The sequence below is a fragment of the Dermacentor andersoni genome, unplaced genomic scaffold, assembly GCF_023375885.2.
Source record: "Dermacentor andersoni unplaced genomic scaffold, qqDerAnde1_hic_scaffold ctg00000067.1, whole genome shotgun sequence".
Taxonomy (NCBI): Eukaryota; Metazoa; Arthropoda; class Arachnida; order Ixodida; family Ixodidae; genus Dermacentor; species Dermacentor andersoni.
The window spans coordinates 256,378-274,770 of NW_027314779.1; the positions used below are offsets into that span (position 1 = coordinate 256,378).

At 42.0% G+C, this 18,393-nt stretch overlaps 1 protein-coding gene across 1 annotated transcript in view; it reads left to right on the plus strand.

The window, feature by feature from the left end:
• The window catches only part of LOC129382543 (uncharacterized), a 177,498-nt gene that overhangs the window by 8,776 nt on the left and 150,329 nt on the right, over positions 1-18,393 (plus strand). The window contains exon 2 of the mRNA XM_072285825.1: positions 11,793-12,100. Coding sequence (XP_072141926.1) covers positions 11,816-12,100 — 285 coding nt within the window. The 5' untranslated portion in view covers positions 11,793-11,815. The remainder of the gene's footprint in view (positions 1-11,792; positions 12,101-18,393) is intronic.

Consider the following 18,393-nt stretch of genomic DNA (forward strand, 5'->3'; position numbering starts at 1 on the left):
GTTTCGCCTTAAGCATTTGGTTTGTTTTTTATTCGACAGATAGATCAATTTTATTGAGATGTTGAATTAGTCATGAGAAAAGTGCAAACTCAGTATATTGTAAGCATGGGTGACTGCAATGGAAAAGTGGCGAAAAAGCAGGCTAGTGAACAAGCAATTGGCGACTACGGCGTCCATTTTAGGAACACTAGAGGAGAGAGGCTGGTAGAATTCGGGGAAATTAATAAGCTGCGAATAATGAACACCTTCTATAGGAAGCATAGCTACAGACAGTAGACCTGGAAAGGCCCCAGTGGTGCCCTAATTGTGAAACAAGAAATAAATTTCATACTTTCCGCCGATCCTGACATAGGGCAGGATGTAGAAGTGTTAGGGTTAAGTGCAGTGATCCTAGATTGGTGAAGTCTAGAACTCACCTCAATTTGAAGAGAGAAAGAGTAAAATTGGTCAGGAAAAAACACGCCAACCGAGACGCAGTAAGGGTAAAAGCAAACAGACGCGGGCTGGTATTTGCAAACAAATATGCAGCCTTAGAGCAGAGATGAATATGACATATAGGTAATGAAGAAACCGTAACTAGGCTAGCTTCAGAAGCAGCAACTGAAGTGGGAGGTAAGGCACCAAGGCAACCAGTAGGTGAGCTCTCCCAAGTAACAAAGGAGCTAATAGAGAAATGACATAGAATTGAAGTGTCCAACTCAAGTGATCAGATAGAGTTTGCGGAACTCTCAAAACTGGTCAAGAAGTAGAAAATAAAGGATTTCCGAAATTATAATGCGAAACACACCGAGGAACCAACAAATCGACAAAGCATGAAATCAGTGAGAAGGAAGCTTGGCATAGGAGAAATCAAGATATATCCTCTGAAAGATAATCAGGCTAATATCAGCATTCTCGAAGGTATAATAAAAGCAGCGGAAGAATTGTATACTGACCTGTGACCTGTGCAGTACCCAGAGGACTCAGAACTACTCCATTCGAAACAATAATGAACAGGATGCAGACTCCTCTTATAACTACAGATGAGATCAGAAGGGCCTTGCAAAACATGAAACAGGGAAAAGTGGCAGAAGATGGAATAATAGTCGATTAATTCAAAGAGGGAGAAGGCATAATGCTAGAACAACTGGCGGCTCTCTATATGAAGTGTCTATTGACTTCAAGGGTCCCAGAAAGCTGGAAGAATGCAAACATTATACTAATCCACAAAAAGGGAGACGTTAAAGAACTGAAAAAGTATAGGCCAATTAGTTTACTCAGAATATTATATAAAATATTTACCAAAGGAATCTCCAATACAATAAGGGCAACACTGGACTTCAATTAACCAAGGGAACAGGTTGGCTTCAGGAAGGGATACTCTACAATGTATCACATCCATGTCATCAATCAAGTAAACGAGAAATCTGCAGAGTACAACCAGCCTCTCTAATGACTTTCATAGATTACGATATGGCATTTTATTGGCTAGAGATTTCAGCAGTGAGAGGCATTACGTAATGAAGGGGTACAGGATGCTTACGTAAATGTCTTGGAATGTATCTGCATACATTCCGCACCTACCTTAAACCTCCATAAGTAGGGATGTACCTATAAAGAAAGGGGCCAGACAAGGAGACACAATCCCCACAATGCTATTCACAGCATGCTTGGAAGAAGTATTGAAGCTAATAAACTGGGAAGGCTTAGGAGTGAGGATTAACGGCGATTATCTCAGCAACCTTTGGTTTGCAGGCGACATTGTTCTGTTCAGCAACGCTGGGGACGACTTACAACAAATGATTGAGGACCTTAACAGACAGAATGCAAGAGTGGGGTTGAAGATTAATATGCAGGAGACAATGATAATGATCAATAGCCGGGCAAGGGAATGAGAGTTCAGGATCGCCAGTCAGCCTCTAGTGTCTGTGAAGGGGTACATTTATCTAGGTCAATTACTCACAGGGGACCCTGATCATAAGGAAATTTACAGATGAACAAAAATGAGTTGGTGTGCGTGCGGCTAACTGGACGCTTACCAGTATCATTGAAAAGAAAGGTGTACAATCAGTGCATTCTGATGGTACTAACATAAGGGGAAGAAACTTGGCGACCGACAAAGGTGCTCGAGAACAAGTTGTCCTGCTGAAGAGTGATGGAACAAAATATGTCAGGCATAACGTTAAGAGATAGGAAGAGAGCGGTGTGGATCAGAGAGCAAACGGGTATAGTGGATATTCTAATTGACATTAGGAGAAAAAATGGATCTGGACAGGTCATGTAATGCATAGGTTAGATAACAGGTGGACTATTAGGGTTACAGCATGGTTGCCAAGAGAAGGGAAGTTCAGTCTAGGATGGCAGAAGACTAGGTGGGGTGATAAAATTAGGAACTTCGCAGGCGCTAGTTAGAATCGGTTGGTGCAGGACAGGGGTTATTAGCGATCGCAGGGCAAGGTCTTCCTCCTGCAGTAGTCATAATATAGGCTGATGATGATCATTAATATAATTGAAAACCTTAAAACATTCTCTTCAGCTGGTGTGAACAGCAATTCTAAAGTTGTTATTGATACTAAAGTATGCAGCTCCGGAATTCTCTCTCTTGAAACTGTCTTCCGGATGACTGCAATGTGGGAAAAGCCATTCCTTTTTTTTTCTAGTATTGTGGCAAGCATTCTCGTTAATGTCATATTAATTTTCGGAGCATATAGATTGCGAGTGTACCAAGCAGAATCAAGGAACTTGCCATTTATTGTCACACAGCTAACTCCCTACACTCTAAAAACAAAGAAAGTTCCGGGCACTCTCCTTGAGGGAGTATCTGCTTGTCCCATATTTCACTCTCTTTTCGAGAGTAGATCGACCCTCTTTGAGGGAGTAGGTCAACTCCTCCCGACAGTCCATACTTACTTACATGTGGGGAATATTTGATTCCTTCATATGCAGCTTCTGCACTTATGCTTGGTGAATGGGGTGCAATATGTAGTCGCCGAGTTACTCAAATGAAACATTTTCTCTTAAAAGGTCAAAATCTTTATTGATCAGTCACAAGACAAACTGAATAATTTGAGAAACACACTGACAAACACATGAAATCAAATTGGAATGATGCCCATGACTTCAGAACACATCTTGTAATAAAACATGAGTATATTTTTTAAGGTTTCATCAGTATTACGGTGTAGAAAGATCCTTTAATTTCAATTGGCTCCTTCTTTTCAAAAATAAAGTATACAATGGAACGTTAAACATAAAACAAACGTGTGCAAACTCACAAAGTACTGACACTATGATCGATGAGAAAAATGCGCCAAATTACTAGCCAGCAAATGCATTTCTGGCACAAAACGCATGCACTTATGTGGCAGAGGTTACCATTTGAACTGCTTAGCATGGGGCTGGTAATACCCGCCGTGGTTGCTCAGTGGCTATGGTGTTGGGCTGCTGAGCACGAGGTCGCGGGATCGAATCCCGGCCACGGCGGCCGCATTTCGATGGGGGCGAAATGCGAAAACACCCGTGTACTTAGATTTAGGTGCACGTTAAAGAACCCCAGGTGGTCCAAATTTCCGGAGTCCTCCACTACGGCGTGCCTCATGATCAGAAAGTGGTTTTGGCACGTAAAACCCCATAATTAATTAATTAATTAATTGGGGCTGGTAATGTAGATAAATTGTGCAGGAAACTTTTTTTGTGTGCCATATTCTAAGACAGCAGCTCATTTGATAACGTCCTGTACAGTGTATGGCTGTTCCTGACCGAGAGTACAGTGCATTTAGAAATGTGTTGTATATTCTCATGGAAGACTGCTGATCTAGCTAGCTTTGCTTATATTTAACATAATGTTATTCATGTATGGGCTGCACCTCATTGTTTCTAAGTGTGTCTTGTCGTGGTTCTGCAGCAATATCGTGCCCGGTCTCAAACCGGTACAGAGGCATATTATATTTCTTATTCTGTTGGCCTCCTCACGAAAGTAGTTTTCTGGTTCTGTTGGGATTCATCCGTTACACTTTCTCACAAATAACTAAAATTAAATTTACAATATTATCCAGTGTGTAGCAAATGAGTATAAAACTGCAAGGAGCATTGGCATTAAAATCTTCCGCATCAAATTTCCTGTCATATATGGTAGCTTTTCATTCCCATTAGGGTAAGAATGCTATACTTCTGAGGAGCAGCTTTCAAAATTACATGATCAATTATTGTGACTCTTTGAATATGCAATCTAACTAAAGTATAGCATGGCTTCAGATGTGAACCAAAAATTAGATATTATGAATATGATGCATCAAAGGCGACATAAGTACAGGCAGGGAAGTGCAGGAAAAAGATAACCAAAGAAACAAAACATAAATTGAGAATGGCACCATCCTGTTTCACATATCCCTTCCATTCACGTGGATTTTGCATGGGACAATGCATATACTTGCACAATGAACCAACTACCTGAAACCAAAGCTTTTTTCCTACTGATGTGGTTAAGATGCGCTAAAGTAAGAAAAATTATTGCACTTCACAGAATCTTCGACTCAAAACAAGTACATATGTGTCTAGGAAGGTTAATACATCTTAAGTCCAGGAGAATGTCTACAGAAGACATGAAACTAAGGTGCTTTTGCTTAACACTATATGTTCACATCCGCCAATTGATGACAAAGTCTTCTGCTCAGATGCTCTCAATTCTTTGCATTGAATGCATCTCTACCCCCACTAGCATACTTGGTTGGCAACTAGTTCGGAGAAACCACAATTTTACATTTCTAAGATAATTTTCAATTCCAAGTGACTCTCCAGCTTCTAAGACGTAAGGTTTGCACTGCGGTGTACACAGTTAAAGGCCCTAATTGCTCCTTGCTTTCACTTCGTGAGGCACGAGCGGTTCTAATGAACTGGTTTCGTGAGCATGCACATAAACGATAATGACTTCTTAAACACGCATCCTAAGCACTTGCCCAGTGTGCCCTTCGCACCATCTCTGGTTGTGCCACTGCTCAAGCCATAAGTTGAGGAACATATCTGCAAACATGATGTTCAGTAGGGATGAAAATACGGTCCTCCAGTGCCTATAAGAAAGGGGAACAATGCTTGTTATGGCAAGCTTACCCACATTTCAATAATAACAAGAAAGTTCACTGCGGCCTGGATCTAAGCTTACTAAAAGGTATTAACTTATATTCTTTTATGAGGTGCGCAGTGGAGTTCATTTTTGAGAGATTCGACTACTGCTGCAGTTTGAAGTCTAGCATTTTACTTACTTGAAGGGATGTAAAAGTTGCAGTTAGACCGCAGATATTAGTTTATTAGACCAACTCTTTGTTTTGTGTACAACAGACGACTGGTAACACGGAATTAAAGCAGCGTTTTATTTTTACTTTATTTCTCTACTAAAAATATTAAAGCGATAAACACAGTTTGATCTGCCATGAAGTAGCAAGATGCACACATAACGCTTGTAACTACAAGAGGAAGGGTGCTTTAGCTGTTCATACGACATAACTCTGAAATGCCAACTCATATTAGCAAACGCAGAGGCATGTCGAAAACAAAGCGTATGCAAAGCGCCCCTCCAATTGTAATTCCATACAGCAGCCTTTATATTCGATGCCGATGCATAACTCGCTGCTTGACAATTCACCGAGTTCCTAGGCATAAGCACCCTTTCAGATTCGCACTGGGCTCGAAAACAACAGGAGTCATAAAATCTGTCATAATCGCATCATTTCAATACATGATCAAGAACAGTTCAGTCTTGGTGCTAAACACCATGAGAGCGATTTAGTGCATGACGGCGACCAGCGATGGCTGGTCGCCGTCGGCGGGCCGTCGCTTCAACTGATCGCTCGTTCTGGAAATCTAGAAATCGTCGCTCGTCTCCCGGAAGTGCTATGAGCAACTAGCGAATAGAGCGAAGCCGGAACTGGATGTATGTACATCCAGGGTGTCTACCAAGTTGACATTTCCAAATTCCCCGAGTTTTCCAGGTTTTTCCTGAGTGCCTTTGCAAAATTCCGAGTGATGGAGAACTGTGTTTTATGTCAAGACGGGCTGAAACCATGTCGCACGATGCTGTCACTCTCTGGTAAGCATATGAAAAAAAAAAAAAAAAAATCCGACAATCCAATTTCAGTACAAATAGTAGTGTTTATGTTATTCAAAAAAATAATAGAAGGGAGGGGTTAGTAAAATGCAGAGCAAATAAAATGTATTCGAAAAAACTTGCAAATCGAGTCGGACATTCTCAAATACAAATAAAAAGGGGATGCATACAGAAGCAAATATTTTTGAATATGAGCTATTTCTATCAACTGATAGCAAGCTCAGTGGTACCAAACCCGAAATTTTTCACAATTGAGATCCTCTCTCAACAGCTCGTAAGTCACGCTCAACTGTGCTGACATACTCTCAGCCCGCGCACGAGGCCTCAGTGTTGTTTCACTGCTTTAAACAGTTTACTTTGGTTTGGGTGAGGGACACTTGCATCTCGGCGTCAGCCAACACTGTTTTTTGAGGTAGGGCTCCTTCAAAGAAGCGGTCGCATACTTCATTCCCCGTTCATTCCTCAGTGCGCCGGTCCTTTCTGTTATCCTCCTCCTTTCGCCACGCGTTCACCCCACGCACAATTTGAAGCATATTCTTGGTCAGTTTTTAGTTAACGTCCAATTTTTCGGACCCCCTAGGGGCCGCTAGAACTTGCGAAAAATCAGGCAGTCCGAAAAAATAAATGCATGTCTTTTACTGCCCTTAAGGGTTCAAATCGATACGGGCTTGTCTGAAAAAGATCTGAATGCCTGCCAGTATACTTATTAGGCATATCGGTGCTCCTACTGTGACAGGAGAGGGCGAGCGCAGGCGTGTAATATTAAGCAATACATACTGTGTCCCACCCCTTCATACGCTTGTTAAGCTTCACCGCAATAGTTTGCAAATGCTTCACCGCGGTACATTACTGTACTGAGGAAAACTAACTTTCAAAAACAAGCATTATGGAATGCGCCGTGCTTTCCGAGCTTCGAAGTCAAAATTATTGCCGATAGCGGAGAAATGAAGAAACACGGCATCGAACGACAAGAAGCTTAATAGCGAACGTCGAAGCAGCTAGGCCTAGCGTTGCCGCAGTGGCAGCTACGACTGCCAGCGGATCTGTGTGCGCGAGCGCCGGTTCGAGGCGGCGAGATAATCAAAATGGCACCGGTGGTGGCTTTGGTTGATGCCGTTTCGGACCTGCGGTCACGGCAAAACGTCCACAAAATCGGACGGCGCAGAGTTCTTGCGTCCGAAATTTTAGACATCTGATACATTGACTCTATGGGGTACGTGGTGGTGCCGCGAAGCCGTCGAAATGATCGGGAATCCGGAAAGTCGGTCGTTGACTGTACACTGGCAACTCCTCCAGCCGACGACAGGGCGTCAAATACGATTCGTTACGATTACTGTGTGTTACTGCAGCCAACATTACCGCGACTTTCGACCCTTTCAATAAGATTATAGCTAATTTTCCCCGATAGAGACACAAATTCCCTGAGATTTCCCTGAGTTTTCCCAGACTACTCAATATCCCTGAGAATTCCAGGTTTTCCCGGTTGGTAGACACCCTGACATCGCTCAAATACTACCCCTTGTCGCGCGGAACGAGGAAATGATTGAATTTTTATACGTGCAAGGATAAGAATGTACTGCAAGACTGTCGTAAATATATTATGCTACTTTTTACAGTAAAGTATATCAACTTAAGTTACTAAAGCACGCGTCACGCTAGTAGCACGACACGCTCTCTCTCAAAAATACACACACACACAAGAAAAAATCATTGGGACAACCGTGTATTCTCTGAATGAGAACAAAGAGCACGTGCACATCAATATATGCAGTGCGCGTTTCAAACCTGGACACAGCCGCTTGATGCAAAAGCACAGGGTGCGGCCCGCTGCTTCGCACCTGAACGGCGTCTCGGGCCTAGTTCTCCGTGCGCCCGCTGCGGCGCCACTGATCGGGGACGGCTGCTGATAGAGAGCGCCTTCGCAGCTGCGTCGGCAGGCGTGATCTCCACTCCAATGAAGGCGTAAATAATGCGTTTTATATTTGGAAATTGCAGATAAAATCTTGAAGTCGTCATTAGAAGTGTTGATGACGCCAGAAACGCCAATAGATTGTCACAGGGGTGGAAATCTGTTCTACAATACGCCTGAACGCTATCCGTTACCGTTGTCCGTACGATGCACGACCGGGAAACACACTTCCATCGAGAGGTTCTGCTTGAATCAATCTACCAGTACTTTTATTCACTTCTCGTGAACACGTACGCAAAGTAAAAACTTTACATGGGGAGAACTTGTACCGAGTTTCCCAACTAATGCAACTTAGATGAAATAGAAACGCTTATCATTGCAAATAATCATCAGTAGATTGTTTCTCATCAAGATGAAGCATACTGAGTGATGCTGGAGCTTATCTAAGGTCCTGACAATTATGACTTGCCCAACAGCGCCTCCTGCCTCCCTATCCTGCTTGGCATCAAATTCAGAGATGGGAGAGGCGTACCACCCGCTAGTTGAATTTTGTCCTCCATGCGGCGCTCTCAAACCCGGCGCAGCTCGCGGCGCCATTCTTGTCTATAGGGATATCACGCGAGGCAGCTCGCGGGTAACACGTGGGCACGATACACGGCAGCCGCTGCAGACAGACCTCCGCTCACACAGCGCTTTATTTCCATACAGGCGACGCAGGCTATCTTTGCGCCTAATGGCGAAAGCCCTTCTTGCGGACCACTACGCTTCTCACGCTTTCTCCGTACCCTCCTCCTCCGATTTCCTCCTCGCGCTGTCTTCGCTATCGCAGTCGTTCGTCTCCCGCTGCGCTCCGCGTTCGCTTTTGTCTTTCGCCATGCTCGTTCGATCGGTTACGAGGGACAACGCCGACGCTCGCCACAGGAAGGGGCCTTTAAGAACTGCGCTCTAGAAACACTCTAAGGGCGTTAACAAGCCGGACTTCCATAGAAATATTCTATGAAATTACATGTTAACTTCTGTACAACGCGGCTACATTCGTACGACTTGAGGCACTAATACGAAGTAATATAATATTGTACGTCAATCTGAGTGTTTCACGTTTCCGCTGTAGGGCTAGACTGCTTTAATCTCCAGTAAAGGCACATTCGACTAATTGTTACAAGCAGTGCTACCAATGCCGTACAAGACGGCTTTCAAGCTGTTTTACACAAAAAAATTGGGTTCTACGTGCCAAAACCACTATCTGATTATGAGGCACGGCGTAGTGGGGGACTCCGGAAATTCACCGTATATTCCCCGTATATTCCCCGCGGAAGCATTACGCGATACTCGACTCGATACTCGAAGCTGCTGAAGACACTGCTACGTCAGTAGCCTTGAGTGATAAATATATATACTCGGGTACCATAGAGGCAACAAATCTTCAACCCTTCTTATGGCATAAGTTCAGGAACTATTTAAAAGGAAGGGGTACTGAAGTATCATATACATTGCATATGATGAAATCAAAATTATGGAACTGGATATCCGAGAGGACAGAAAGACACAAGGAAGTGCTTCTTTTCAGATTAAGAATAGGGCATAGCTACGACAGTTTCTCTTACCTACCGACTGGAAGTGATCATCTAACATATAGTACGATTGGCAATAAAATAACTTAACAGTTATCCTCATTCTTCTTCAGTGCCCTGATATATAAGCAGAGGGAAAAAGTACTTCAGCTCCCTGTATCGTGAGCACATACGTCCCAGCTGAGCATTTTATCTCAATATTATGAACCACTTCTTAACTTCAAAGTGGTGTTAACCTTTTTACCAGGAACTGACGTCTTAAATTCCGTCAGGTTATTTGTAGTACGAGCTCCCCTTGGAGGTTACAGCTGAAACGTAAGCACATTTGCACAGCACGTGCCTCCAAGCTCCTGCGTCCAAAAGCTCTGTTGAGGTACTAATGTTACTGTCACTTATACTGTATACATCTCACTTAATCAACCTTCGTCGTAACACTTTTATGATCATAGCACACATCACTAACCATTGTCATTACTTTGATATATTGATTTCAAGCAATTTACACCGACTGATTCAAGGCCCGGGCCCTTTACAGTCATGTTACATCCTTGTCTCCATATACCATTGGTCACGTATTATACCGTGTGTTTGGCGCTCATTGGCCGGAACTGGCCCTTGCGCCAATAATCAATCAACTATCCTTCAAACAGCATTTCTTATAGACTACATATATTAGGTGCACCTAGAAGACTTCAAAAAGCAGCCAACGATTTGCTCTTCCTTAATTACGTAGTCGCGCCCTGGATTCTAAAGTTCTTGCTTGGCTGCGAACATTTTCCACAAATCTTTACCAGTTTGCATCAGTCAAAGCATTTGCTCCTCTGCGTTTTAAGTTGGCTGAGGGCTGTCTACTAAGACCTCCGCTTTTTCTCATTTTCATATAGGACTTGACCATTTGCATAAAGTCAACATTTTCGACGAGTCTTTCTGCTGATGACCGAGTGTTTTGTAGACAAATTAACAGTGACTTAACAGTAAATTAACAGTGAATTACCAGTAACAGTCAAAGTGGCTAACTTGCACTTTGACGTTAAACAGATTTAAGAATAATGTCAGGTATAGAAAATGAAACACAGGATGGAAATGTATGCGTGTTTCTTGGCAACATATTAGTCATCCTACCTGTCACATTAATAACACTGATTTGAAATTGGAGCACGCGTATAAATACGTCGTATGACCTTGGGGGGGGGGGGGGGGGGGCATTCATTATCTAGCTGACAGTGCTAGTCACATGTTAGCCTACCTTCCAAGAATAATTTTCATGCTAGTGTATAGCTCAAATTACTGCTATTTAGAACACTGGCCCGAGCTAAACTAGAATATGCAGTACCTGTATTGAATGCCGGTCTCCAATCCCTCATAGCAGGCTTAGAGGCGGAGCAAAAGCGCACATCACGTTTATTTCCAGCTATTATTGCGCTGCCAACGTTACAGCTATGAAAGACTTTTCTTTACCAAGTCTTTCTCATCGTAGGAAAATATGTCACCTTTCTTGCTTAATTTTTATTATAATACTTAATTTCCAGACGCATTGATCCTTGTCATAAAATATGCATCTTGTTTTCATTACATAAGGTGTTATAATGACTCGTATATTCCGAATACATATTTGCGTTATAATTGCCTTCCCCATAGCGTTGCCGCCATTACAGACATTAATTACTTTGGAGATGCTGCTATGTACAGTCAACCACAAAAGTTTACGGACCATGGGATTTCCGATGGGACTTCGATTTCCGGGCATCCTGTAACAGTAGTCAGTCAAACCGAACATTACAATGTTTTTCACATATAGTAGTAGAGGCTGCAAAATCCAAATACTAGGTGGCTGTGTGAAGCTGCGCATATATTCAGCCTTTTCTCAGATCACGTGTTCCATGAACTTTCATGCTTGACTGTACCTGTTTTACGTAAATAGCGACGCGACTGACGCGTCATTGTTGTTATGGCAGTCAAATGTTCTTATTTTGTTTTCTAATGTTCATGTAGCTTCGTTGTATTTAATGGCGTTATTAACTATCCTGTCTCTGTAACACCTTAAGGGTAAATAAAAAACGACAGCGAGGTTCGAAGCATGGAAGAATAGCAGTCGACGCCGGGAGGTTTGAAGTGCAGCACAAACAGCAATGAATGTACCAACCATTTAATTTCAGGAACAGTACACACGTGCACTGAGAACGCGAACAGCGCATTATACATGGCCTCTAACCCCAGCTTTTGCCCCATGCAGGCGTAATCCTGTTGGTGCTATCAATGGACACACTCTTCGACTTGGAATCCCTCACCACGCGTATTCCTGACTCAAGCTTCGCCTGTCGCTATCAGTGTGCGCTATCAGTGTGTGCTATCAGTGTCGCCTGTGCGTGTCAGTGTGCCGTGGTGTCATCAACAAAGTTCATCTTCAGTGATCCAGCAACGTTGACTGTTGCGTCATCCAGCCAGGCACATTGCAAAAGCCTCGCTGCGCACTTCACCTTCAGTGGGCTCGCGAACAGAACTTTCGACATGGCCCGTTCTACTGGGATTTGTCCCGTACAGGTGTGTACTAAAACTTCGTTACACACTAGGAAACAGTGATGACCAGTTCCTGTTGCTATTCCCACGCCCCCAGGTGTTTTGCGAGAATATTTGACTACTATGAATAATTACCTTCTTCAGTGGGCTTATATTTCGGGCGTTGTTGAGACAACCACTGGACCTAATAATAAATCGAATGAACTTCCTGAGATCAAAACACTGCCTGAGAATCCTGCAGGAAATTGAAGATCACGTTTCGCTTTATCAGAGAAATGCACACATCGCTATTACAATCCCCGAAAACATCAGCTGAACAGTCCACCGATATTAAAGCCATAAGAAATAGCCAGATATAGAATGAAATTAAAGTTCACAGGTTTGAGCAAATAGATGGACAGTATAGAAGATGTAAACCATAAGAAACAAAAGGCAAAGATCTGGTCAATATAAATACCGGGTGTTATAACAAACACTTTCAAAAGCTTTTAAAGGTGGCCTGTGACAGATAGCACAATTCTAGTTCATGAACTGGTCTACTTGAAGAGGTGGACGTGCACAAAGAATTGACATTCGTAATCAGCTGATTATCAAAAATTCACCGATTACTGTTTTTAACTAATTACCTAGTGGCCAATATTGCAATTTACAGATTCTAGCCTTTCGCAAGACGAATCAACTTGGAAATAATTCTCAAGATGACACCAGTTTCAAGATATTAATTCCAGAATATAGCAGAGAAATGCACTGACGTTCCTGTTACTTTCTTTTAGAAAACATCGTTTTAGGCACTGAAGCACAAAAGTAGCTGGAACATTGATGCATCTCTCCACAAAGTTTGGGGATTAATATCTCGAAACTGGTGTCATCCTGAGAAGTCGTTCCAAGTGGATCTGCCTTGCCAACTCAACGGCTTGAATTTGTAAACTGCAATATGGACAATGAGGTAATTAGTTAACAACATAATTGGAGAATTTCCGGTAATTATTTGATTATGCATTTTAATATTTTTTGCAAGTCCACCTCTTCGAGGAGACCAGCTCATGAAATAGAATTGTGTTATCTGCCACAGGCAACCTTTAAAAAGATTTGACCGTGTTCGCTGAAACACTTTGTATAGCAGTATCCTGGCAATGATATACAAAAGCGCTTTTTTTGCTGTCATGCGTCAGCGAACTTGAAGAGCAGTTGTTGACGCAACAACCTATTCATTCAGAAGTCAGATGCTAAATAAACATAAAAGCAAACTGAGACCAAGGTTATACCTGCGCTAAAAGCAACAGTTTCATACCTTTCAGCCGATTTGACTGAATGAGCTTACTGCTTTGATCTTTCTTTCTTAATGGGGAAAATACTGACACGATTGCAAAATTTTCAAGCTTCAAGTGAAATGCAAATTTATTTCGTTGAGCTTTCAGCTCAAGTCAGGCCATATTACTCTTGGTGAATATGCTTCTTCCACAAGGCGTCTCGCTCGCAGGGAAAAAGCGAGCCTCGGGCACCTGCAAATGAACTCAGATATGGCAAACCGCTTGTGAACGACACGCGCTATGTTCTTCATGCTAAACCAAAGCGCGCGACAGAAAAAGATCAAGAACAACGTGCAGGTTATTCGGCATAGCGAAGGAAAGGGGAAATGGAATGTCTTTTTCACATCATGTATATGTATATCCTGTTTACTATAATTCGAGGAGTGCTGAACAATTCCTCTTCCTTCAACCATTGGCCCTGACTCTCCACACATTGTCGCCTTGACGAAAACATGACCTTCGACTAATGGCTTCCGAAATCTTTAAACATGCCAATTGTTTCGAAATTGATCCGCAGGAGCGGGGATGGCGTCGTGGAGGCCGCGTATTCGACATTTCTAATAACAATCCTTGTTCACGCATTCTTAAATTCTTTTATTTAGATCACGCTGCAGTCCGTAGACCAAGGAGGGGTGGCATAATACGATGAAAGCTAAAAATAAATTCAAAGAATATGCAAAAATAGAAGCAGTGAAAACATGGTTCAGTAGTAGGCACACTGTAATAACTATTTACAGGTAAAGGTCATGCAACACTGCGAAGCACTAGTCACGGACATTCATTTGACAGCTATCACAGTTTGAATCCTGTGGTCATGAAGAAAAAGATGCATAATTTTCAAATTTGGGGTTATTAATTTCCAAAAAGGCTTCAGATAGTAAGATTTATCGATAGTCCGAGAAAAGAAGGAATACATAACGTAGAATATTAGCGAGCACGAAGTGCTGTTCAAGGGTGTGAGTATGCGTATGTCTAGTTTGTCTAGAATACCTGTTACTACTGATCTCAAAATCGTCTGGGCTTCATTTTCGATATATTACCAGAAAGTTATAAGTGTCTTTTATGCCCTCCTTCTCCATTACAGCTTCATTAGCGAAATGCCGAATGCGATTGATATGTATCCTCAGATTTTCCATCATCACCGCTTTATTTACTAGGCAGTTTAAGCCTTCCAAACAATAAATAGGATACTCAGACTTTAGGATCACCACCCGTGACAATATGCTCCATTATTCTGTCGTTTTTTTCCGCATGTGCTAGTGCAACGTACTAGGGATACGTCTTATGCCTCAAATGCTCTCGATCCATTACGTTGTACTCAACATGACTTCACTTCTATCATTACCTTCTTTCCATCTTTGAAGAGGAGCTGAAGAGGTTTTAAGGAGTAAATACCAAAGGATACGGCCTTTAAAATGAGGCAGATTTTCTAAGTGAGCACTCTAACAAAATCTACAATGAATTGCACTACACAGACACTTTCTAGCTGTTTAAAGAAAATGCAGAGTGACAGCACCTTGTACACAAATGTGGAAGAAATGAAGTGTACAATCGCCCATTCATCTTAGCTTAGCTTCAGACATCTCTAAATTGTTGCAAAAACTGGGTGCCAGGTAGTGATCGCATCATTTATGAAGTGATCAAACACGTACATTCAGAAATCCGAAAAACACTTCTATCTTTTCTGAATGCTATGTGGGCAGCTGGATACATTCCATCTTCTTGAAAAGAAGCTATTGTTATCCCCATGCTTAAACAAGGAGCGAACTACATCGACGAAATACGTGAGGCACAGTGTTTATATATATTATAAATAACATGTAGGCTCGCTAACAGTTCATGGTACGTAAAACTTTTGCACGTCTTAGCAGTAATTACGTTCTTCGAGGATTGCAGCAGCAGAAATTGTAGAACGTAGACACAGAAACAAAAGAACAGACGTGAAAGTAGCCGCACCGTCAATTGATTGCTTCATTGAAATTCCCGTGTTTTCTATTTGGTAGCAAAATCTGGCCCCTTTTATCTGCTTGTTGTTAAAGGGACGAGATTTGGTGGCGAAATAAAAAGCGCGGGAATTTCAACGAAGAAATCACATGACAGTGAAGCTACGTCCACGTTTGTTCGTTCGTTTCTGTGTCTGTGTTCTACAATTTCTGCTGTTACAATCCTCGAAGAATGAACCTACTAGCTCAGTTAAACCGCCCTTTTGACAGTAATTATATATGCAGGGTATCTGGAGCGTTATTACTGTGTTTTAGAAACAGCGCCGAACTTACCATGCTACCCTAGAACTGTAAACATCAAAAAGATCACATATCCATTAAAACGGGTGGAATATTAGGTGTAATTTCTTCAGCAAGTCCCGGAAAGCGTATATGCTGGAAGGTTTCACACAGACCAGTGAGATAGGGGCAACGTTTTAAAGTGCGGGATATAATTATAGGTAACTGAAATGTTTATTGCAGCTGCTGAAAAGAAACAGCTTCCCTGGAAATGGGGTTGCAATTCTGCAAGGTGACACAATTCTGCACTACTTTGTTGTGTGTTTGTACCGTTAGAGACTGGGAACTCGTTTAGGCTCAACTTTGTGTGCCATCAAGAAATCTGATGTTCAGTATTTGTTACCATTATTCGTGTTGCAGTAGTAGTTTGGCTAATGACCCTCGTGACACCATTTTTGCAATTCCAATAGCCAAACGTTCCTGCAGGTGATCTCAGTACCGGAATATTGTTTGGCATACTGCTGTCACCCAGTTCAGCTTGTTTTGTACTAAGTGTACGGAGCCTCCGTTATGATTTACATTACGATCAAATTCTTTATACCGTGCATCAGCGTGGACTGCATCATCTAGTTTGTGCTATATCTGCTTACTATGGCACGAGCTCTTTGTAGTTCCATCTATTATCTTCCTGGAGTGAGTGACCACTGTGTTTTTCACTTCATGGTAAATGTACCGGTTGATCAAGCATCAGCGTAATCATACCAAGCATGTAACAAATTGTGGAGCTGCTGAATTTGATTATCTTAATCATAAGTATTGTGTTTTCTTCGATGAAATCTGGCAGGGTTTCTCAAAGCAGTATCTGAACAACTATTTGAGCCGTTGCATCCCTCACAAGCGCTTGCTACACTAAGCCTGGTAATGTCTAATAAGCACGTGCTTGGTTTAATTAACCACAAAATGTAAACGAATGCCTCGTTTTGCTAAAGTTATCAACTCCGCATCACGTTGGGATAACTACAGCTGATTAAGTGCAGACAATAAAAAAGAGCTGAATACTCACAGTTTTGATGCTGACTAGCAATCAAAGACACTTTCCGAAGGTTACTTATAGAATGTGTACTTGCCATGTTGCACTTCAGACACAGGGCCGAAAATTTATCCTTAGCGAAGAAAGTGACAGTGTCATAAACGCTATGTTTTCTTTGTCGTTCTCGTAGGACGACAGTTTTTGTAATCCTGATTATGGTACATTGGTGTTTCGACCGATGCATTTAATTTGTTTTTTATTCGACAGATAGATCAGTTTTACGGAGATGTTGGATTAGTCATGGAGAAAAGTGCAAATTCAGTATACTGTAGGCATGGCTGATTTCAATACAAAAGTGGGGAAAAAGCAGGCAAATCAACGACCAACCGGCGACCACGGCATCCATTCTAGGAGCACTAGAGGAGAGATGCTGGTAGAATTCGGGGAAATGAATAAGCTGTGAATAATGAACGCCTTCTCTAGGAAGCATAGCTACAGACAGTGGACCTGGCAAAGCCCTAGCGGTGCCCTAATTGTGAAACAAGAAATAGATTTCATACTTTCTGCCGATCCTGGCATAGTGCAGGATGTAGAAGTTTTAGTGTCAAGTGCAGTGATCATAGGGTTAGCCAGGTTTAGAATCCACCTCAATTTGAAGAGAAAAAGAGTAAAATTGGTCAGGAAGAAACACGCCAACCGAGACGCAGTAAGGGTAAAAGCAAACAGACGTGGGCTGGTATTCGCAAATAAATATGCAGCCTTAGAGCAGAGATGAATATGACATATAGGTAATGAAGAAACCGTAACTAGGCTAACTTCAGAAGCAGCAACTGAAGTGGGAGGTAAGGCACCAAGGCAACCAGTAGGTGAGCTCTCCCAAGTAACAAAGGAGCTAATAGAGAAATGACATAGAATTGAAGTGTCCAACTCAAGTGATCAGATAGAGTTCGCGGAACTGTCAAAACTGGTCAACAAGTAGAAAATAAGTGATTTCCGAAATTATAATGCGAAAAACATTGAGGAAGCAGTAATAAATCGACGCAGCATGAAATCAGTGAGAAGGAAACTTGGCTTAGGACAAATCAAGGTGTATGCACTGAAAGATAAGCAGGGTAATATCATCAGCAATCTCGAAGGTATAATTAAAGCAGCAGAAGAATTCTATACTCACCTGAACAGTACCCAGAGGACTCGGGAGTGCTCCATTCGAAACAGTAATAAACAGGATACAGAAACTCCTCTTATAACTAGAGATGAGATCAGAAGGGCCTGGCAAAACATGAAACAGGAAAAAGCGATGGAAGATGGAATAATAGTCTATTTAATCAAAGATGGAGAAGACATAATGCTAGAAAAACTGGCGGCTCTCTATATGAAGTGTCTATTTACTTCAAGGGTCCCAGAAAACTGGAAGAATGCAAACATTATACTAATCCACAAAAAGGGAGAAGTTAAAGAATTGAAAAATTATAGGCCCATTAGCTTACTCCCAGTATTATTTAAAATATTTACCGACATAATCCCCAATAGAATAAGGGCAACACTGGACTTTATTCAACCAAGGGAACAGGGTGGTGTCAAGAAGGGACACCCTACAATGTATCACACATGCATGTCATAAATCAGATTATCGGGAAATCCGCAGAGTACAGTGAGCCTATCTATATGGCTTTCATAGATTACGAAAAAGCATTTGATTCTGTAGAGATACGAGCAGTCATAGAGGCATTACGTAATCAAGGAGTACAGGATGCT